At 44.6% G+C, this 22,059-nt stretch overlaps 1 protein-coding gene, 1 long non-coding RNA gene and 1 other non-coding gene across 3 annotated transcripts in view; 2 read left to right on the top strand and 1 right to left on the bottom strand.

Annotated features, from left to right (window-relative positions):
* Positions 1-2,673: 2,673 nt before the first annotated feature.
* EIF5 (eukaryotic translation initiation factor 5) lies at positions 2,674-8,889 on the top strand. The gene is made up of 10 exons (XM_084838135.1): positions 2,674-2,891; positions 3,010-3,091; positions 3,681-3,853; positions 4,638-4,749; positions 5,688-5,833; positions 5,985-6,140; positions 6,340-6,501; positions 6,947-7,111; positions 7,789-7,926; positions 8,496-8,889. Exons 1-10 carry the CDS (start codon positions 2,820-2,822, stop codon positions 8,586-8,588), a joined length of 1,299 nt encoding a protein of 432 aa, XP_084694261.1. The 5' UTR covers positions 2,674-2,819; the 3' UTR covers positions 8,589-8,889.
* Positions 4,938-5,058, top strand: LOC146357002 (small nucleolar RNA SNORA28). The gene has a single exon (XR_014787068.1). It is a non-coding gene; the product is annotated as a small nucleolar RNA SNORA28 (small nucleolar RNA).
* A 7,858-nt stretch (positions 8,890-16,747) lies between the features above and the next one.
* The window catches only part of LOC146357000 (uncharacterized), a 49,641-nt gene continuing 44,329 nt past the window's right edge, over positions 16,748-22,059 (bottom strand). The window contains exon 3 of the long non-coding RNA XR_014788277.1: positions 16,748-17,685. This is a non-coding gene — a long non-coding RNA (uncharacterized LOC146357000). The remainder of the gene's footprint in view (positions 17,686-22,059) is intronic.

Here is a 22,059-nt window from a genome sequence, read left to right as displayed (position 1 = left end):
ACCAATCTAACAATGCTGCCTCAGCTGATTGTATTTCCCTCCCGGCAGAGTAACCGGCACGGCTGCTCCCGCTGATCCCGCCCGCCTCAGGACGCTCGGACCCCCCTCCCCTCTCCTGGCGGTTGCGGCGCCCGCCTCCGCCCTCGATCACCGGATACATATCCCCCCAAAGCGTCCGGGTGCTCGGTGACACCCCACCGTCAACATCGTTCTCTTCGCACCAATTCGGCTTCGTCGCAGCCCGGGGCGAGCAGCGTTGGGTTTATGTCTGTATTGGACGAAAACGGTAAGTTGAGTGGGGGGGGGGGCGGACGGTTGAATATACGGGGGGAGGGGAGCGCTCGAGGGGGGAGGGGCCCCGGTTCTTGCCCTGGGACGTGGAGGGGGGAGGCTGACGGAGGGGGGTCTCGGAGTGTGCGGGGGGGCGCAGAACGTGACCGTGAAAAGCCCCTTCTGAAGACCGCCAAGATGCGCCTAGAAAGGAGTGGACGCGGCGGCAGGAGGGAGGGGGTCTGGGGGCCGAGGGCGCCCGTTTCTGGTCGGACCCCTCACGCGTCCTTTGTGAAGCCGAGCAAAGGGAGTGCATTCCCTCGGGCACGCCACAAAAAATAACGCGCCCACCCCAGAAACAACCAACATCCCCCCTCACCTTTCTGGGGGGGGGAGGGAGGGGGGCGGGGGTCGAGCATGAGGCGCTTGGAAAGCGACGACACGGGATGCCGCGATTCCGTTTCTCCAGAGAAGAGACCCAAATTCCGGTGAGCGCTGGCGGGGGGGGGGGGTCTGTCTTGAAACTGAGGAGGAGGGATGGGGAAGAGAAAGGGAACAGACGGTGGTCGCGGCTTCTTCGACATGCCCCCCCCCCCCAGCGCGCGCGCTGCTCCACAAGATGGCGGCTGCCCGGTCTTCCGCGCCTCCTTCCTCGTGATGCTGGGCGGGGGGAGGGGCGAAGGGGAGCGTGCGGGGGGAGGGAGTGCGCGCGCTCTGTGGCGCAGTTCCTAAACCCGCAGCGTGGGAAGGGGGAGGGCGGGCGAGGGCTGCCCTGTGTGTCTCTCTCTCTCTCTCTCTCTCTCTCTCTCTCTCTCTCTCTCTTCCGGGGGTTCCGAAAGTGTGGGGGGAGAGAGGAGAGGCGCCTGCGCGGCTCGATGCCGCCGCCTCTTAGGCTGACTCAGTGCTTAATTGCTGCATTTCTGAGTCATTCCGACACCGAGGTGAAAGGGGGGGGGGGTTAGAGAAAGAGAGGAAGTGCCGTTTAATACGCGACAGCCTCGTGGTGTGTGAATGGCTCTAATCCCTAGCAGGTAAAGGCATCAAGTTTTCTTTACCCCTTCCAGTGTGTGTGAGGTCTGGCTTTTTTCCTTTTTCTCCCACACTTTTTCTTAAGGCTAAAGCGGAGGGAGGCTTTCATGGTGCTGCTGGTGTTGGCACATATTTTGGTCATGGGGTGGCAGGTCCCATGTTTGAAACATTTCTCTGATAAAAAGCTCTTGTTGGGTTATTCTGGAGTAAACAAGCTTGATTCTTTTAAATAGGAATAGGTGCAGTTGTGTTTATTGTGAGGGATTTGTGCAATTAGGTGGTTCAGGTATCTTTTAAAGGCTGCTATAAACTCTCAGAACTATGGCCTCTTGATTTCTCCTCCCCCCCCCCCTTGGGGTTCCAACATCCACTAATGAGTACAGAACACCCTCAAGCATAGCAGTCATACAAAATGATAGTAGGTAACCTCCATCTAAACTGATTATTTGACTAAAGCAAGTGCTGGTTGTTAAATATTAACAGGGACAGATTTGAATAAAAATGTTACCTGCTTAATAGCTGTAGAGCAACTAGGCAATAAAATATGACAAGTGGTTACTGTTATCAAATCCAGAAATGGAACTTGTCTGCAACGTAACTGGCTTATAGTTGTAGCAAGTTCATAGTGTCCTAGACAGAACAAGCAGTTATAATTCTATCTTGCTTCAGTTTGCAGCTGTTTGGTTCTAATACTGTACTTGTCTTTTTCTCCAAGCAGCATAACAATCAAGTAGAGGTTCTTTGGGTTGCTGTTTAAAGGTGTGACTATTTCTGTGGGCCAATTAGACTTGGCAGTGTTATGATTCAGTTTGTGCATACTAGTACTTGCGGAGTGGCTAATGAAGTTAAAGTAAAGTAACTCTTTACTGCCTTTTAATATATTGACAGGGGATGAGCCTTTCCTGAATAATAACCACACAATACTATTTTAAAGGGACCGCGGTGGCTTAGTGGTTAAGATGCTGAACTGCAGACTGGAAAGGTCGGCAGGTCAGCAGTTCGAGACCCGAGTGCTGCGTGACGGAGTGAGCTCCCGTCTTCAGTCCCAGCTTCTGCCAACCTAGCAGTTCGAAAGCAAGAAATTGCAAGTAGATAAATAGGTACCGCCTCGGCGGGAAAGGTAACAGCGTTCCATGCACCTCAGTGTTCAGTCATGCTGGCCACGTGACCACGGAGGTGTCTTTGGACAGCGCTGGCTCTTCGGCTTAGAAACGGGGATGAGCACCGCACCCTAGAGTCGGACACGACTGGTTGGGGACACCTTTACCTTACTATTTTAAAGCTAGGTCTTCTTGTTTTCTTAACTTTGCAGAGCTGTTGCGCAGCCATTGGTACCTGTATTGGGGAAATATAGCATACAAGCAAGAACCTCACAGCCTTGGTGGCGAAAAATTTTTCATGTCAGAGACCGAGAACTCTTGCAGTCGTTTATGTCATCACGTCTTCTCCAGACAGAAGATACCAAAAAGTTGCAATCAAAGATCTCTCCATCTTATTGATAAAGCTACTAATAAGCCAAAATGTCTGTCAATGTCAACCGCAGTGTTTCAGATCAGTTCTATCGCTACAAAATGCCCCGTCTGATTGCCAAGGTAGCTACTCCACTATTAATCTTAAATTTCACCATATTTAAAACTTCTGAAACCTCAGAATTCTGACTTGAATTGGACTGCACTTGATATATATATTTAATCAAACTTTTCTTCCTAGGTTGAGGGCAAAGGAAATGGGATAAAGACAGTTATAGTCAACATGGTTGACGTTGCAAAGGCGCTTAATCGACCTCCTACGTGTAAGTTGGTGCATAGACTTTATCCTCTGGTTTCCTTTTGCTAGTGCATTACTATAAAGGTGCATCTACTAGAGATTGCAAATGTCTTATATTTGAACATTTTTTGTGCAAGTTTAGCTTGCAGAGAAAAATAATCAAGCCCTGCTGTTTCCCCCCTTGAACCCGGAACCACAATTAATAGCCATGTTGCTGCCACCAGTCTTCCTGCTTCATAGAGCCAGTAGCCCTTAAGGCAGAAAAGAAGAGCTCTGTGTGCAGCTTGATGTGGTGATTGCCAGTTTTGGTGTGCACAGTACTGTCTCACAATGCATAACCCTGATTTTGTGCTGTCTTCTATTTAACAAAAGGCGGTGCTGAGTCGGCTGTGCAATATGAGGAGCTTATTATGTGTGGGAATTTTAAGGCTGGTCTTACAGATGACAGACAGTAAGAGCTTGGTAAAGACGTTCTAATGTTGATAAGGGTCTGATTACTGCTTCTGCGCAATCAGATGTAGAAAGGAGCTTGGTCAGGGGAAGTCCTTTTAATGCTGCAGACGTAAATGGCGTGTTCCAAAGTCTTAACTACTTTTTCTTTTTTCTTTTGAAAGATCCCACCAAATTTTTTGGTTGTGAGCTGGGAGCACAGACCCAGTTTGATGTTAAGAATGACCGTTACATTGTCAATGGATCTCATGAGGCGAATAAGCTACAAGACATGTTGGATGGGTTCATTAAAAAATTTGTTCTCTGTCCTGAGTGTGAGAATCCTGAAACTGATCTGGTAGGTGGTATTTTCAGAATGTACACAAATCACATATTTCAGGCAGATAATAGTATTACCAGGGCAGAGTACGAAGGGATCTGATCCAACAGCATTATTAAAACTAAGTGAAAAAAATATTTAGCTGGACTCACTGTAATTGGGGTTTTTTCCAGCAACACGTTATGCTCTTGTATTTGACCAGAGAACAGATAAAATATGGAATCTTAATATAGTTCAGGCTATAATCCTATACCCGCTTACCTAGGAGTAAGCCATTGAAGTCGGGAAAACCTCTGAGTAATATAGGATAATGTCAAGGTGGAATCCAGTGTTGCATGAGCGGATGTCTGCTGACACAGTGAAACTTTTCCTTTCTTTCCAGCCCTTCTCCTCCCCACATCTGCTCTGCACAGTTTTGGGAGGGCAGGGGGCTTGTGGGGGAGTTACCACCTTCCCCATTCTCCTGAGGGAAGCCTTCTCTTGGCAGAGAGGCACTAATTGGATTTCAATGTCATTTCTGAATTTGGAGCATGCTAGTTAAATGTTCCAGTCTCAAAAGTCTGTAGATGATTCTAGCCATTTAAGGGAGCTTACAAATGAAATCAAAACACATTAATAAAATTACAGTGAAACAGTATTAAAACAAGTCATCAGGATCTTTCCCCCAGAGCAGTTGGGGTTGGCCTGTGGGTGGGGGCAGTCCAACTAGAGCAAAGGTGTCTGTCTTCCTACCTCCCTCCATTTTAGCTTGTTTCAAAATATTAGGGATGTAGCTGACATTAAACTACTCTTTTTTTGGCAGCATGTCAATCCTAAGAAACAAACTATTGGTAACTCTTGCAAAGCCTGTGGCTATCGAGGCATGCTTGACACAAACCATAAACTCTGCACGTTCATCCTCAAAAACCCACCTGGTAAGTGAATGTATCTGTCTCTGATTTTGGTGCTGGCCTGTAAGAGGTGAGAAAATAGCAACATTTTCTTCCTAAAGGAATTTGTAAACTAGTTGAAACCTTTCAAGCAGCATAGTGGGGGTTAGAACTAATCTGCGCTACCCAGCAAGCATCAGTTATGCTCAGTTAACACCATTTTAAGACTATGCAAGCAACACTCTGTGGTAGATATCTAATTGTCTACTTCAATTTAAGCTTGCAATAGTAATATAGTCTCACCTATTCCAGTGGTCTCTCGGTGAGGTCATCTGTTATATAGACTCTAACATGACTACTTTTCTCCATGAGCAAACACATGGTTATCTTTCATTCATGTCTGCCTTTTGGCGTTAATACTGCCACTCAGAGTGCTTCTGCTGTGACACTACTGGTGGCTAGTCAAGTGTTGCTGACATTTCAGGCTGTGTTGTCGCTGGACAAGTATACTAAAGACACAAGTAGCAGCAGCATGACCGTTTTGTGAGTTATGATCACTTGGTACAGTTTGGTGTTCATTCTGGTGGTCTGGATTTTTATTTCAGAAACACTGACTAAGATAATCTATAAAGAGTTAAATTATCTTGCAAAGTCTTCTGCATTCTGGAACTTCAAACTGTTCTGGGAAGGTATTTAATAGTTTAGAAGCTGAAGTGGTGTGAAATAAACAATTTTCTATATTTTGATTCTTAGAAAGTCAGATGTTTTCCATATGTTGTCTCTAAGGCAGCTTTGCAGTCTGGTTTGTTTTTACTCCAGCCCCAAAATGTATCTAAGCTTTCATTGTCGGAACCTGGTTCAGTGAGGTAGAACCATTCAATCTATATTTAGAGGTGTTGGCTGAAACTGAAAAGTTTGCAAAGGCTGAGGTGCACGTCTGTTTGAAACACAGCTGCTGAGTAGACACTTGTTAATGTTTACAGAGAGCAGTGAGACTGGTACAGGCAAGAAAGAGAAAGAAAAGAAGAATAGAAAAGGCAAGGATAAAGAGAATGGTTCTGTGTCTAATACTGAGACGCCGCCACCACAGTCCGCACCACCAGAAGAGCTTAGTCCTCCAAATGTAGCGGTAAGTGACCAAATTTGAATAGGTGAGAAATAGTTGGTACGATCATAAATATCCATGTTCTTGGTCCTGCATTTTGCTTTCCAGTGAGAGAGAGAAGTATGTGTTGAGCTAACGTATGGTGGTGGCTCTTGCTTTAACCTAAACTTTTCAGGAGGATGATGATGATGACTGGGGTGAAGACACAACGGAAGAAGCCCAGAGGCGCAGAATGGATGAAATCAGCGATCATGCAAAAGTTCTCACATTGACTGATGACCTAGAAAGGACTGTTGAAGAAAGAGTCAATATACTGTTTGACTTCGTTAAGGTAAAAAGCATATTTGTCCAATTCCCTCTCACTTCTTATAATATGCAGATTGAAATGGCATAAGCTCATAACAAGATTGGCTGGCTCATTTCAATAACTGAACTAGTCTTAATGTTAAGGTATTTAGTAGTGTGGATGAATACAGGGCCAGCATGTTGCAAGTACAGCATTTGAATTAAAGCAAAATTGCTTTTTTCAGAAAAAGAAGGAAGAAGGTGTCATAGATTCTTCTGACAAAGATATTGTGGCAGAAGCAGAAAGACTGGATGTTAAAGCTATGGGCCCCTTGGTATTGACTGAAGTCCTCTTTGATGAAAAGATAAGAGAACAGATAAAGAAATACAGGCGCCATTTCTTGCGTGTAAGTTCCGGCAGTGTTTTCACATGGCTAAAACATGAGGTGTGGTAGTAGAGGTGGAGGTGGGGGTACTTCATTTGTCTTCTGCCAACTTGCAAGAGGTTTGCAGGCTGGTGGTGGCACTACTTTCCTCTGTCATCCTCTTGATGTCTGTGCTGAACGTATAGGGGGAGCTTCACCTCCTGCACATGCAATATGGAAATGCAGTGGGCGGCCAGAGAAGGAGCAAAGCATTCTACGTCTCTGCCAGCAGCCCAGTTGGTTTCTTTGCTGGCATAGACATGCAGTGTGGAGCTGGGGGGGGCGGGAGGGGAGGGTCCCTCTTCTGGCTCACTAATCTGAGTGAAATTCTTAATTGCTTATGATGACCAGGCAAGTGGTTTAAAAACAAAGCTGATTTACACAAATGGACTTAAGCATAACTCATGCATTCCCATTCACTTCATAGTTCTGTCACAACAACAAGAAAGCTCAGAGATACCTTCTTCATGGCCTGGAGTGTGTGGTAGCCATGCATCAGTCTCAGCTGATTTCTAAAATTCCACACATCCTGAAGGAAATGTATGATGCAGATCTCCTGGAAGAAGAGGTCATTTTGAGCTGGGCAGAAAAGGTCAGTATTGGACATCAAGATATATCTCTCAAGCAATCAAATTGCTTGTAATCCTTCTCTTTCCTTTGAGGCGATACCCTAAGAATTCTGTGGTTGCAGTACAGGATTTTTACTTAATGGGGCTGTAAATGTTTCCATTGGGTAAGCCTCGTCGGTCCTCCAGGAAACTAGAAAGAGGAAGAAAAGGAGATAGTTGCCTGAAAAGAATTTTAGGAACATCTGTGTATTTTGCAAGGGGGGTTTCAGTATGTAGCTAACTGCTGAAAATGTAGTCTGCATTGTGTGGCTAGTAACAAAAGTGCTAAGTAGGGACATGCTGAATATTGCAGTGTGTATTCCAAGGCAGTTTCCCCCCTTCTGAAGTGCTGAGATTATTGAAGCAGAATACATCAGTGTGGTGAACGCAAATACTCAGATTTATATTTGAACCTACAAACAAAATAACAAAAATTTACATCCGAAGGTGAAGAGTTGCAAAACGAAAATCCCCCTAAAGAGAACAGCAAGCTCAAAACTTCAGCAATTTTCTGAAAACTAGTCTGGTGACAGGGAAACTTACAACCTCATATTAAAAGCCAGCTGCCTACAAGTCTCTAGATTTGTACAACTATGCATAAACTTCGAAAACTGATGGTATGCGAACTGAAACAGCTGCTAACGTCACTCTCCTCTTGCAGGCCTCGAAGAAATATGTCTCTAAAGAGCTTGCCAAAGAAATTCGTGTCAAAGCAGAGCCGTTCATTAAATGGCTGAAAGAAGCTGAAGAGGAATCATCTGGTAATGAGGAAGAAGAGGATGAAGATGAAAATATTGAGGTAGAGCTAAAGATAATAAACTTCAACTAACAAATATTCAAGCAATGAGTTACCTCATGCATATCTTGGAAGCTTTATTTTGAAATGTTTCTGGTATTAAAAATAGATTAGAAACAGGTACTTCGGTGTTGTTTCTACTTTTGTACCCCGCATCTTCTAAGTGAGGCCTCTGTAGAAGTTCTAGACTCAAAGCCAGCCCATCTGTAATATGGCAGTTCAGTTTTACAAGAAAGGGGATCTGCATTTGTGTAAACTAAAATTGTGGCTGTTAGGTTGAAATTACCCTAGAGGCTGAATTTAATAAGTGCAGCACCAGTGAAGGTGCAAGTTTATACCATTCTGTGGATATGCAACAGTATATAAGCAGCCCCATGCGCTGTGGAAGAGACAACTGGGAGCATTGTAGATCTCTTTGTTGGAAAGGTGGCAGAAGGATTTATTCCTTCTCCTGCCCAGGCACATAGCACGCTATCTACATAAAGCAATCGAAGCTATGTGCAGGTTTCTAAAAATTACTCGGACATGTGAGGTATCAATGTGCCACTAACTAAACTTGCATATTCTTGCAGGTGGTGTACTCCAAGACAGCCAGTGTACCTAAAGTTGAAACTGTGAAGACTGCAAACAAAAAGGAAGAGGACATTGATATTGATGCTATTTAAAGTGAATCAACCTAGTTTCCCATTTTACAGTACATACCTTCTCTGCATCTCTTGACAGAAGTGCAACATGTGTGCACAAGCTGTAATAGCTATAAACATCGTGCTACACTTCTTGAACTCAAATTTCTCTTACCATGATTGGTATTGTAACTAAGCTTAACAGATGAGAGGAGTTAATACACCAGCAAACTAATCCAAGTTTGCTGCACAGCATGTTTCTTTTAAACTTGTCTTGGGCGTAAATACTTGGAGCACATTTATACAGTTGTGAAAATAAAGGATTTGGTTTTGGAATCTTCAATCGTGGTACATTCCTGGTGGTTATTCACTGACACAACACTTCATCTAATCTGGCCAAGAAACAACCTAGAATGGGTTTTACCTTGCTTGCTGGAGTCGTTGGGGGCAACGTATAGGTTTAGTCCCCATCTGAGCAGTTTCCTTTACTGTGTCTCTATTTTCTCAAATAAATTGCTGGTGCTCACATGTATGGGTGGCAGAGAGTAAAATGGAGTACTGGGAGGTCCTCTTGTGGTTCATGCAAAATCTGACCCAACAACCCAGTCACCTGAGTGATCTGGACCTTTCTCTGTTCCCTTTGCATGCACAGACTCGTGCCATTATACTTACAGCCTTTTAGCTAGGTGGTGGTGTTTATCCTCATGAAACCCTACATGGTGGCCTAGAAATCATTTTAAATACATTGTAAGCGCTTGGCTAATGTGTAAAATTTGGTGATTTAAGATCCAAATTATTTGGGAAGGTGTCTTTTTAAGTATAAGGTGCTGGTACCAAAAAGTTCTGCCGCCAAAAGTGATTTCAGCAAGCCTACTGTTTTCCCTGTCAATGGGGAGCCTACAGCTCTCTTAACACAGGAAGATGGGAAATAGTTGGCAGTTTTGAAATACATAAAATTTCCTAAAAAGTTTAACCCCATGATCAACCTGAGTGTAGACCAGTCCATGAAGCAAGTTTACTTTCGGACACTGCTGTGCAATTGTATAATAGCTATAAAAGTACAACCTCATATTAAAAGCCAGCTGGCTACAAGTCTCTGGCTGTGAACATACCTCAAAATCCAAGTTATACAGTACTATTTGTTCAAACTTAAGGATGTAAATCAACTGTCGACAGCCACCAGCAGAGGAATTTCTTTACCAACTGAGGAACTAGTATCTTGTGTTAGTGTAGGGCAATGTTAACCTGGAAAGACAGAAGTAGCCACTCTAGAGGATGGGAGTGACCCCTTGCCCAGGGAACAGTGTGTGCAGGCTACCATTGACTCCAGAAGGCTTGCCAGTCATTGGACAGGAATCGGGGAAAAGGAATCCCCTGAAAGATCCAGTAAGGGTGCACCGATGCGAGCCTCGGGGGGGGGGGGGAGCCCATTGCGGCACAGCAATTGCTCAGGGCAGGTGATCTGCTTCTGAGTCCCTACAGCATGAATTTGCTAGAGCTGTGGGCGGTCCACCCAGCCCTACAGGAGTTTCAGCCCATTGTTCAAAGGGAACAACTTATCAACTGTCAGCAGAACACCTCTTGAGGCAGTTCAATATGAAAGTAACAGTCAGCAGGATGCTGATGAAGGAGAATGGAGCCTTCATCCTCGGGTGTTCTCTACCATAGTCCTATAATTTGGGACTCTAGCTGTGGATTTGTTCCCCTCTGACCAGCTGCAAGGTGAGCAAGTTCAAATTCAGGTACCACAGGAGGAGTGGATCAGACAGAAGTTCTCTCAGCAGCCAGCCCAAGACCCTGGGGAATGCCTTCCCCCTTCTCCTTTCAAAGGTTCGTCAGTAGATTGGTCTGGAGCAAGTGGAGGTTATACTGGTGGCTCCAGCATGGCCCAGAAGACCATGGTTTTCTGACCTGATACATCTGTCTATTCAGGATCCATGGCTGCTCCCTTCCAGAAGGGATTTCCCTAAGTCAGGAAAGTGTATTCCACCCCAACCCAAACTGGTTACAACTCCACATTCGTAACATTTCACAGAGCCTCTGCAAATTGAACTTACGAGACCCCATGGTGAGTTTTCTGCCACTGATAATAGGTGGAAGGGATCCCAAACTTTTGAGCGCTGGGGTTACCCATTTGCTGGCCTTCCTACAAGCTAGGTTGTATCAGGGACTGCGGCCTAATACATCAAAAAAAGACAGGTTGCTGCCCTTGACACCATGTGCAGCAGTAAGGTTCCCCTGGCCCAGCATCCACCTATTAGGAGACTGCTTGGAGGAGCCTCCTTACTGCAACCTTCCACTGTGCACAGGTTCCCATCTTGGAATCTCCATATAGCTTTGAGGGGCTTAGTGAAACCTCCCTTTGAGCCCCCACATACAGTGCTTCTAAAACTTCTTCCCTGGAAAGTTTTTTTACTTGCCGTCATGTCAGCTCCTGGATAGCTCCTTGAGAGTTCTGACTGGTTTTGATTAAAACCCAGAATGGATGCACAACTGACACCAGCGCCACCAGCCGACACTGAAACCTTCACAGTAAGTCCAACATTCCCTTCTGCAGCCCGTCCCAGGCAATAGCACTTCTCCCTCACGGCCCTGGGTGGTAGACCTGCAGAGGAACCCTGCCTGAAACAGCTGCATATCAGCAACAGTGGACCACATAACAGATACAGCTGCAGGAGCCAGACCTTGTGGCAGACCCTGGTGCCAGCTCTATCCCCATATTAACTTGGACAACATTTGTTTGAGGATCCGATGTCACCCACAACATGCTCAGCTTCCACTGCAATATGTGCTGGCGATGGTGTTGTGAAAGGGTAGGGAATGGGGTGTCCCCCAGATGTTTTAGACTACATACCATAAACCCTGACCAGGCCGTGCTGGCCTGGGCTGATGGGAGTAGTAGTTCAAAACATCTAGAGGGCAGTGGTGCAGCTAGGTCATTTTAGGCCCCGGACTTCATGGTCTTATGGACCATATGCATTGCTTCAGTTGTGAAGCACAAACTCACATTTCTCTTTCCCTCTTCAATCGCCATTCCATGCTTTGCAACTGCTTCTACATTCGTGATACGTTAAAACAACAAACCTGACAAGCCTGATGAAAAGAATAATACCCTGAGCATGTGTACTTTTGCATTTTAAACTCAAATCATAGCACCATTATGTATTTATTTATTTATTACATTTATATCCTGCCTTTTTTCCTCCTTAAGGAACCCAAGGTGGCATACATAGTCCTCCTTCATTTTATCCTCACAACAACAACCCTGTGAGGTGGGTTGGGCTGAGGGTTGGGCCCAAAGTCACTCAGCTTCCATGGCCGAGTGGGGGCTAGAACCCAGATCTCACAACTCCCAGTCCAACACTCTAGCCACTACATCATACTAGCTCTCACATGATGACAGGAGTAAAGTGGAGCTTGCTTCTGATGCCCTTATCACCTGCTGCTCTCTGGGTAGTTATTTGGGGGCTCCATGGACTGCAGTGTCCTGGACTTTGGCTCCAAGGTCCAGTCCAAGCTTCACCATGTTGCCTGCCTTACTGCATTGTACACGGGGCAAACAGGCAGTGGAGGCTGGCGGCTTCGATTGTGGTGGGGTTTAAAATCCAGTCTGGGTTTCAGTTGGAACCAACATGAACTTTAAGGGAGCTGTCTTAGTGCTGAACCCTATCCCCAAAATAGGTTCAGCACCTTGGTTAGCGCCTTTAGAGTTCTGGTTGGTGCTGACTGAAACCCAGAGTAGATTCATAGCCCCACCAAGATCAGAGCCACCAGCCTCCACTGCAAACAGGCCAGTGTCTAGTCTACGCAAAAGAATAAGTGGACACATCTGATGTCCGAAATGTCAATATTGAAAACCCAATGAAGGAACACTTCAACCTTCCAGGAGTCTGTCGATGATGTTAAGATGGCCATTCTTGAACAAAGGAGTTTCAGAGTCAGATTTCAACACATAACTGCCGAACTACATAATCAAGACACTGCTCCCATCACATGTAGCTTGAACAAGGACAAAGTTTTTATCACACTACATGTGTTTTGTTTGTTTTTAATCAATTCTTTTGTTGTGAGTTTCAACAAAACAAAGAAACAAAACAAAAAATTGGAAGTATAACAACATGCTTTAAAGTCCTCTGTTTCAAATACTACAATGTTAGGGAAAAAAGAATAGATTACACATAAACGTCAGCAAAAACATTCCAAATATCCAAATATGAGTCCATTTGCAAGTGACGTCTATATACCACTCTTTCAAATGTTGCCAGTGTTGTTAGGTCTTCAATCCATTGCATTATAGGTGGTGAGCTTTTATCTTTCAATATTGTAGTAATCAGTCTTTTAGCAGCCAGGAGGGTGCGAAAAAACCATTTATGCTGACCATGTGTTACATTCCAAGAAGCAGGTAAATAGTGTAAGAGAACATATACATCAGTAAATATTAAAAAGCTTTCCAATACAAAGTTTATCCATATAATAACTTCCTCCCTAAAGGAGGCAACAATTGGGCATTTCCAAAACATATGAATAAAAGAAGCATTAACTGTATTACACCTCCATCAGTTAGCTGAGTTAGACAAGCCTTTGTTAAAGAGATGTTGTGGTGTCCAATAAACCTGAAACAAAAGTTTTTGCTGCATAAGATGTAACCGGGGGTCCATAGACATATCAGGTACAGACACCAAAAACGATGGTCCATTGATTAGACAAAACAGGACATTCCAATTCCCTGTTCCATTCCTGCCAAAGACCCCATGTATCATATTTATTCACTGGTAAGTATTTATAAACGTATATATATTTTAAAAAGAATGTTAATTAGCTCACCAATGCAGGGATGTCTGTTATCACTAACAGCTGTTTTGTGAATGGCTGCTGTTAAGGTAGTTATTACTGTCTGTACTACCTGCATTTTTATTCCCTCTGCCCTCACTGTTTACAATTTTGCCCCCCACTCCAACCATGTGTGTATATACCTACTAACTGAGGATAACATTTCATACATCTGATGAACTGCACCGTAGTTCACAAAAGTTTATGCCATAATAGATTAGTTAGCCTTTAGGCTGCACCAAGACTTGTGGTTTTTAAAACATTGATGTGCAACTGCATAAAGGCTCACAACCCAGATCCCTTTTTTGATAGCTTTCATTACTTTCCATGCTCCAAGGTCCTAGGAGCATGCAAAATAATGAAAGCTATCAAAAACACTAAACTAATCAAAATAGATCCTTGTACCAAAGGGAGGAAATGTGGATCTTCTGATAATGCTGAACCCGCAAAGCACAGAAATTCAAAAAGCCCCAGCAATTATCACTGCTGCACACTTGGAGGCTGTAACTCCCTCCCCTCCAGGAAGCTCTGCTAACTTGCAATATGCAGGTGGCACTTACCTTCCAAGCTGCAAACTGGGTTCTGGGAAATTCCCTACACCTGAAACTTGTTTGCCTGTGTTTAGAAAACCTCACTTTCCAAAGTTATTTTCCCTTTTAGAGTCAGGTTGCTGGTGATATTTTTTGGGTAAACTGATAGGACCAACCACCTCCTTCCTCTCCCTCCACTGCATGCACAGAAAACCATTCTGTAGATGCAGTTTTGATATTGTAACTGCAATTATGGGTCACTGTCAAACTAATGTCCACAAATAATGCATTTTTGGTACTAAAAGCAAAATACTGGATTTAGGCTGCGATACTACAGCTCAAATATTTTAGCCACCTAATGAGAAGAGAAAACTCTCTGGAAAAGACCCTGATGCTGGGAAAGACTGAAGGCAGAAGGAGAAGGGGACGGCAGAGGATGAGATGGCTAGATAGCATCACCGATGCAATGAATATGGACTTGAGCACACTCCGGGAGAGAGCGCAGGACAGGAAGACCTGGCCTTCATGAAGAATCGGACACGATTGAACGACTGAACAACAACAACAACGACAACATATCGGGGGTGGGCAACTTCTGGAGGTGCCGGAGGCATTTTTGCCCCCAAAACGCCAGCATGGGCTGCAGTCTGTTGGGTACTGAGCTTTTAAAAAGAAATGGGGGAGGCAGCGGGGACCACATCAGGAGGCCACATGTGGCTCACGGGCTGTGTGTTGCCCATGCCTGCTATATATGTTTAACTGGGAGTGGGTCACATTGAATGCAATGGAATTTACTTCTGAGTAGGAAGAAAGAGGCAGAGCGAAGGGGTCACCAGAGGCAGAATAGTGTTTTGAATCCTGCATGGGGATCCCTATACCACAGAAAGAGGAAAATGAGATGCATGAACTTTAAGATTATGAGTGCAAGGGGAGAGGGATTCGCACAGCAATCCATACACCCCATGCTCACCCCAGTGATACACACACACACACACCCAGCCAAACACCAGAACCACACAGAGGAAACTGCTAATCCCACCACTGTTACTGCAGCCATGGCACAGAAACCAACCACCAGCAGAAATGGGGGGGGGGATCCCTTCAAGAGGGGAAAAACAAAGCTCAGACACCCAAACCAACATGTTTGTTTCTGCTCCAAAAAAATGAATATTAAGGACCACCAAAAAAGATCGTTTTTTTTAAAAAAAAAATCCAGATTAGAAACGGGGGAGAGCCCCTTGTTCCAAAAGCCTGCCTAGTTAAAACAAACAAAAAACCCCACATTACTTATAAAAAGAAGGGTGACACCAGGCAAAATCTGACAAATACTTTCATGGTGGAAGAGGAGCACAATATAAGCCGGGTAAAAAGAAAAAGAATGGGGGAGTGAAAGTAGTGAAGATTAGGGAGGGAGAAGGGATTGAGCATCAGGTAATCAGGGAGTTCCCACCAAACCAAAAAGATCTCTGCAAACAGGAAGGATATTAGAGTTTCCCCAAATATCTATCACTTTTTCAAGGGAAAGGAGTGGGAGCAGGAAGGCAGAACAATGAACTGGAAGACAGAGCAAGTCTCAACTGGAGTGATTTTTAAAAACAGTGAAGGATTGGGGGAAGGGGAGCCAGGGGCAGAAACTTAAACATAAAGCAGCCCTTTACATTGCAAGGTTAGGGTTAGGATCAAACCATACATGTTCTAATAAGCTCACTGGTGGAGCTGAGAGTGGCTGTTTGCTTTATTCTAGTGTAGGGATGGTGGAGAATTCCACCGTGGACTCAAATGAGGCTTCTTCGGACTGGATTCTTTGGAATCCGGCCTCCAGAATCCGCGGCGGAATGGCATCACTGACCTCCACCTTCCGAGGATCCCCCGCGGACCGGCACTCCTGCTCCGGATCCTCAGCTGAATTGACAATGGCAGCCACCATTACCATTTTGCTTGGAGAAAGACAGCCACAAATGGCATAGTGGACACCACTTGCGGCTGTAAAGCCCTGCATTTTACGTAAACAGAGCCATAATCAGCTGTGATTAGGTAAAACTCAAGGCTTTACGGCCACAAGTGGTGTCCAATACGCCATTTGCGTCTGTGTTTTTCCCCGCAATAGGCTAGCCATTGCCATATTGGCTGAGGATCCAGAGCAGGAGTGCTGGTCCGTGGAATCCAGTGGATGTGGAGCCGCTCCAGAGAATTCTGGGGGGGAGGAACGGATCTCACACACACACACACACACACGGAATGAAAGGTAGGGGTTCCATACATCCCTATTCCAGTGTAAGCACATGTAGTCCCAATTAGGATTGGAACCACAGAACTCCAGGAAAAGGGGGGAATTAAACCTTTTTCCCCAACCATCTTTTCCCTAAATCTCTCCACCACCACCCTTTATAAGAAGAAAAATGGCTGTATCCTTCTTTAATAGCTGTGGGCTGCATCTTCTGTTCTCTCCCAAAAATGCAAGCACAGGCAGAACCGGATCAATCACATCACCTCCCTCACTAGACAGCTCCCAGAGTAGCCATGCCCACAACTGTTTTTATAGGTTCTGCTGCTCAATGGAAGCCAGTTGATTGGATCGTGCGGCATCACTCCTGCCTATTCTACCCCTACCCTCTCCAATTGGCTAGGATTGGCTGCTGCTGCTGAATAATGGGGCTTTTCTTCTTTTATTAATTTCCATGCTGATAGAATGGGCGTTGGAACAGATGGCCCTCCGAAGCCATCTCCCTTGCACTGTTGCCTTCAGCAGCGGGTGCGCACATCCAGTTCACCATTCTGAAGCCACTGTTGTGTCTCTAGAGGAAGTTCTGGAACAAAGACACAGAAGACACAGACAAGGAGTGAAGACAACAAAGGATTTATTTGTGGTGTTTGCTGTGGGAGAGGGAGCGCTGCCTCCGGTCTGAATAGCACTGCCACTGCTTGAGTCTTTGGCTTGAATCCTGCCTTAGGTAAGCTGCTCTCTCTCAAGCCCAGTTGCCCACCAGCCCAAGTAGTTTACAATATGGGAAATAATAATACTGACCTGCCTTACAGGTTTTTTGTAAGAATTATAACCGAATAATGGTTATTACACTTGAAAGTATTTATTTATTGTGTTCTATGGCGCCTTTCTGAAGCCAACCAAGGTGATTTACAAAAGGTTAAGAAAATAAAAAAACAATCAAATAAAATCCTAGTAAAACCTTTAAAACAACCTTAAAAACCAGAACAACCATTTAAAAGCCATGTTGAAAGATGCTATACAAATCTTAAGTATTATTTTTACATATGTCAAAATCAGCCCTACGAATTGTGAGATATGCCTTGCTTAGTTATAGTGCTTTTAATTTTTCTGGTGCATGATATGACATTGAGGAAATGAAATGAGTTCTATTCATGCTGCCATGCTTTTTGTCCAAGCCTCTTCAGAGACGTTTCGTCGAGAACGATCTTGTTTCCATCCTTTACATTCTCTGTCCAAGAGATTGAACCACTTGTGTTCCTCTGCGTGTGTGTTTGTATGCTGCTCTCACCTCACTGCAGGCAAGTCATGAAACTGAACTGCTACTTTTGCATCCTGAAGGAAGATAGAAACTTCTGCCTGATGCAGATCTCTTTCTTTCTTTCTTTCTTTCTTTCTTTCTTTCTTTCTTTCTTTCTTTCTTTCTTTGTAAGTGTCTCTTGTAGCTTTCTGAAGTTTACTTTGGCTGCATGGTACAACTTATAGCTAAATCTTCAAACGGCAGTTTGGCTTCAGATCCCATAAGTCACTGAAGCTTCAAAGATGCCCCTTCAAACTGAGAAGAAGAAAAAAGTCCAACTGAACAACTGTCTTTTAAACAAAATACAGCAAAGCAGGTAAAGCACCTATATTTAAATATGCTGCCCAGAATTATTTAGACAGATCTACCTGCAGCCCTCACAGATTAATTAGAACTGGGTTGGAAAAATTTACTGTGCCCCAGAGAGACTAGAATCTGGATTTTGTTCACATCTGTGAGAGTCACTAGGATGAGATCTGAAGTGCAGGGCTGGGCAGAAGGTAGATCTCCTCGTGTTTTGGACTTCATCTCCCCAAATCCCCTACAGCATGGCCAATCACCACGAATGCTGGGAGCTGAAGTTCAAAACATCTGGAGATCTACCTTCTGTCCACTCCTGGTGAAGTGGCGACCTAGGAGTTATAGGTTGTCCACCAGCAGAACAAAAACTGTCGGTGGAACAGATTTCCCCTCCCCCTTGCAGCCCCCAGCATACCCCCAAAATCTGATCTGGTGGGATGGGGACTCTCCAGAACAGATTTGGAGATGTGTGAGGGCTGCAGGGGGGAGGAAAGCAAGGAGAAGTCAGCTCTCATGACATTTGATGTAAGCTTAGGACTGCAAAGAACTATGTTGAAATCCTCACTTGACAACTAATCTTAGGGAGGGGGCAGTAGCTCAGTGGGTAGAGCACCTGCTTTGCGTGCAGAAGATCCCAGGTTCGATCCCAGGCTTCTCCAGGCAGGGCGAGGAAAAACTCCTGCCTGAAACCCTGGAGAGCTGCTGCCAGTCAGTGTTGACAATCCTGGGCTAGATGGACCAATGGTCCGACGGCTCCTATGTGCCTTACTTGGTGACCTTAGGCCAGTCATCCTCTTTCGGACTAATCTACCTCACAGGGCTGTTGTGAGGATAAAATAAAGAGAAGATTCAATGGAATCCCACCTTGAGCTCTTTAGAGGAAAGGTGGCATATAATACTTCACCCAGTCCAAAATACAGCTGCTATGTTACTAACTGGGACTGAGTGCAATGACTGTGTGATGTCAGGACTTCATCACCTTCACTGGCTTCCAGTTCATTTCCAAGCCCAATTCAAAGTGAGGATGTTGACCCTGAAAACCCTAACGTCGCAATCCAATCGATCGTGCCCTTGATCACCAGAAGCCCTTGAATCTGGATGCTTCCGATCACTCATTTCAGGGCGGGAGGAGAGGCGAAGGCGATCTCTACTTCCCCAATCTCCTGCCCTGCATATTTCACTAGATGGGCTTTTTAACCCATCTAGCGGGGGCACTTTGGAGGGGGAGGGAAGGAGGCTGGAAGAGGCTCAGGGTAGCTCATATCCTGCCCTCTCCGATCTCCTTCTCGCCCACCAGAATGCCCCCTTTTCCCCCTCTCTGAGGTCAATTTTTCTGACCTCAGAGGGCAGCCGGTGCAATTCTTTCCATGCCAGCTGAGAGGGGGTGGGGGCAGGGAATCGGATCTCCAACTAACCCTTCTGAGTGCTGTCTCTGGCCTCAGAGGGGGAATACCCAATATCCTATGGCCCTTTGCACAATGTCTAGCGGCTATAGGAGTGCACTCTAAATGGCTTGGGACCAGAGTATCTAAAGGATACTCCTCCTGTATGTACCTGCTCAGACTCCTAAGCCATCTTGGGAGGCCCTCCTCTAAAGTGCTCCCACCAAATGCGGTTAGGTGAGTGGCTACAAGAGAGCAGGCCTTCTCAGTTGTGGCACCACACTTGTGGAATGCTCTCTACAGGAGGCCTGCCTGGTGATATTTTTGGCACCAGACAAAAGACATCCCACTTCTCCCAGGCATTTTAGATCCTAGATTTTACTGCCTAGATCTGAGCATTTGTAAGTGCTTCTAGAGTTTTGGAATGATTGATTTTATGTATTTTATATTGTATTTTTATCTCCTCTACTGACTGTTGACATCTCTTGCCCTCATTTCGCTGACCTTTGTGCAGAATTTTTACTTAAAACAACAACAGAGTACATGAAGTCCTGTTTCTTGGTCATGTGTGATGGCACAAACAAACTGGAATGCTGAAAAATCTAGGGCTATTTTTTCCTTTATCTTTTTTGTGGGGGGAGTTATATCTATATACTAGAAAAAGAACTTGGGCTGCCTATCTGTGTTCTATGTTAGATCACTTACTGAGGCTGCACACAGATGATTATGTGGTCCACATAGGAGGTAAAACATAAAAGAAGCATTCCTAAAATAAAGAGTTTTTAATTGGTAGGAAGTTTTATGGAAGATTTGAAGTGGAAAGAATTGCACTGAAGGGCATGGTGGGGCTGCGGGCGGGGGGAGATTGTGGAAATGTACCTATAAGGCTGTGATCCTATGCATATTTCTTTAGAAGGAAGTCATCTTGATTTCAGTGGGATCTGCTTCTGAGTGAGCATCTGGCTGTAAGTATGGGTGGGGGAGAAACTGGAGCTCAGTTTTGCACTTTCAAACCACTAGGTGAACCCAAACTCATTTTTCTTTCAAAATTCACACTTCTGTAAATTTTGCAATGGAATTCTCCAGTCAAAAAATGTGTGCAAAATCATATATTAGGGGAAGGTGTAAACAAACACATGTATATTAGTGAAAATAACATAAAAAATGCACTGTATTAGAAAATTTGTTTGCAAAAGATGTGACTATTAGGCAAAATTGGGCACAAAAATGTATACTGATTTTCATGCAAACTTTAAAAAAAATGCTCAACGTTCAGGACAAACCAAAATGAGAAATGGAGAGAATCCAAGATTGACAAAATCATCCATCCCTAGCTGTAAATTGTTTAAACTAATTTTAGCAGTTGGCAGATATGTACTAAAATTAATTTTTTTAAAAAATTATGTGTGTGTGGGTGCTGCTTCTCTTCTTTTAAGATGAAAATCCTCTGCATAAAAGACATTGTGCTATACTGCTTGGAAAGCACTAGGGGGGGTGTTTAGATCAAGAATTTCCTTTTTGAGGTGATACATTGGAAGTAAAAGCCCTGGGAAGTCCTTTGGTCTGTGACAAAGGTGTCATTCTAAGACTCCTACCAGCCCGGCTGTAATTGTAACTTTTTATGTGGTTTTAAATTATTTAAATGGTATATTATTGTATGTTCCTCCCTCTTTGCTCTTTTTATATATTTGTATGAGCTGTCCAAGTATGGTTGCCAACTGGCAAGAACAAAACCTAGCTAGGCCTACTCCTGTGCCTTTTAGCAGAGGTTTGTCTGCTAAGGTCAAAACAGCACCTGAAGCTTTTCATGGCATAGGGCTGAATATTACATCACCAGCTAATGGCTGCAATAATTCACATATGCTTTTAAAGAGAGAGCTACAGGGGTGGTTTCAAAAGTTGATTACCCCAGACTAGGGATACCACACTAGGGTCAGTTTTGATTTCTCTCAGTTTCTCATTTTTCCAATCTTACATTTGGGTTGTTCCAGACTCGGTGATACTTAAAAAAAAAATAAAAAAATTCACTTGAACATTCACATTTTTGTGTGCAATTTTGCCTAATAACTTCTTTTTTCCAAGCAATTTTCCTAATTTTTTAACGTTGTTTTCATGAATGGATACATTTTTGTGCACACAACCCCCCCACACACTCACCAATATGCACATTTTTTGATCGGAGAACTCCATTGCAAAATTTGGATAGGTGCAAGTTTTGAAGGATAACTGAGTTTCGCTACATATTTTGGTTCAAAATTGCAAAATTAGTTAAGTTCCCATTAAAATTCAAACCGAACGCATTTCTTCCCTATCTCTACCCTATACCCAGGCAGGGGATGAGAGGGCAGACATGAAAGACTGTAGCACAGTGACAGAGCACACCCTTTGCACGCAGATGGTCCCAGGTCCAATGGAGGCTGATGGCTCCGATGTCAGTGAATCCGCTCCAGGTTTCAGTCAGAACTCTAAAGGAACTATACAAGGTGCTGAACCATATCCCCAAACTAGATTCAGCACCTTGGATAGCTCCTTTAGAGTTTTGACTGAAACCTGGAGCGGATTCACTGTCACACTGACATTGGAACCACCAGCCTCCATTGTCAATCCCTGGCACCTCCAGTTAAAAGGATTATATCGGGAGGTGGTGGGAAACAGAACTGAGGGAGTCCTGGGCAAAATGTTCCCTGCTGGGCCCCTTCCTCCTTTGGTCGGCACCAGTGGGCTTATGTGGCAGCAGTGGGCAGCCAGTGCTCTGAGCAGGTGAGTGGCTCCCTTTTAAGCTTCCCACAATGCCCCAGAACAAAGCTATGTCACAGGCATTGTGGGAAAATTAAACGCTGGCAACAGCCGGCACTGCTCAGAGTACTGGAATGGGAAGGAACAAAAACTAAGGATGAAAGGTGTTCAGGGGAGGCTGACGGCTTGCATGTCAGTAGGGTGGGGAATC

The sequence above is a fragment of the Heloderma suspectum genome, chromosome 1 (assembly GCF_057233095.1).
Source record: "Heloderma suspectum isolate Gila_16-S chromosome 1, 16-S_ref, whole genome shotgun sequence".
NCBI lineage: Eukaryota > Metazoa > Chordata > Lepidosauria > Squamata > Helodermatidae > Heloderma > Heloderma suspectum.
The sequence above is the reverse complement of the archived record's forward strand: the minus strand, read 5'-3'. Positions and strand labels throughout refer to the sequence as shown.

Bases quoted from the DNA above. Each gene is read 5' to 3' on its own strand.
- EIF5 (XM_084838135.1), top strand. From the start codon at position 2,820: ATGTCTGTCAATGTCAACCGCAGTGTTTCAGATCAGTTCTATCGCTAC. The intron at 3,092-3,680 runs GTAAGTTGGTGC...TTCTTTTGAAAG, and splicing joins GCTTAATCGACCTCCTACGT to ATCCCACCAAATTTTTTGGT. The intron at 6,141-6,339 runs GTAAAAAGCATA...TGCTTTTTTCAG, and splicing joins TACTGTTTGACTTCGTTAAG to AAAAAGAAGGAAGAAGGTGT.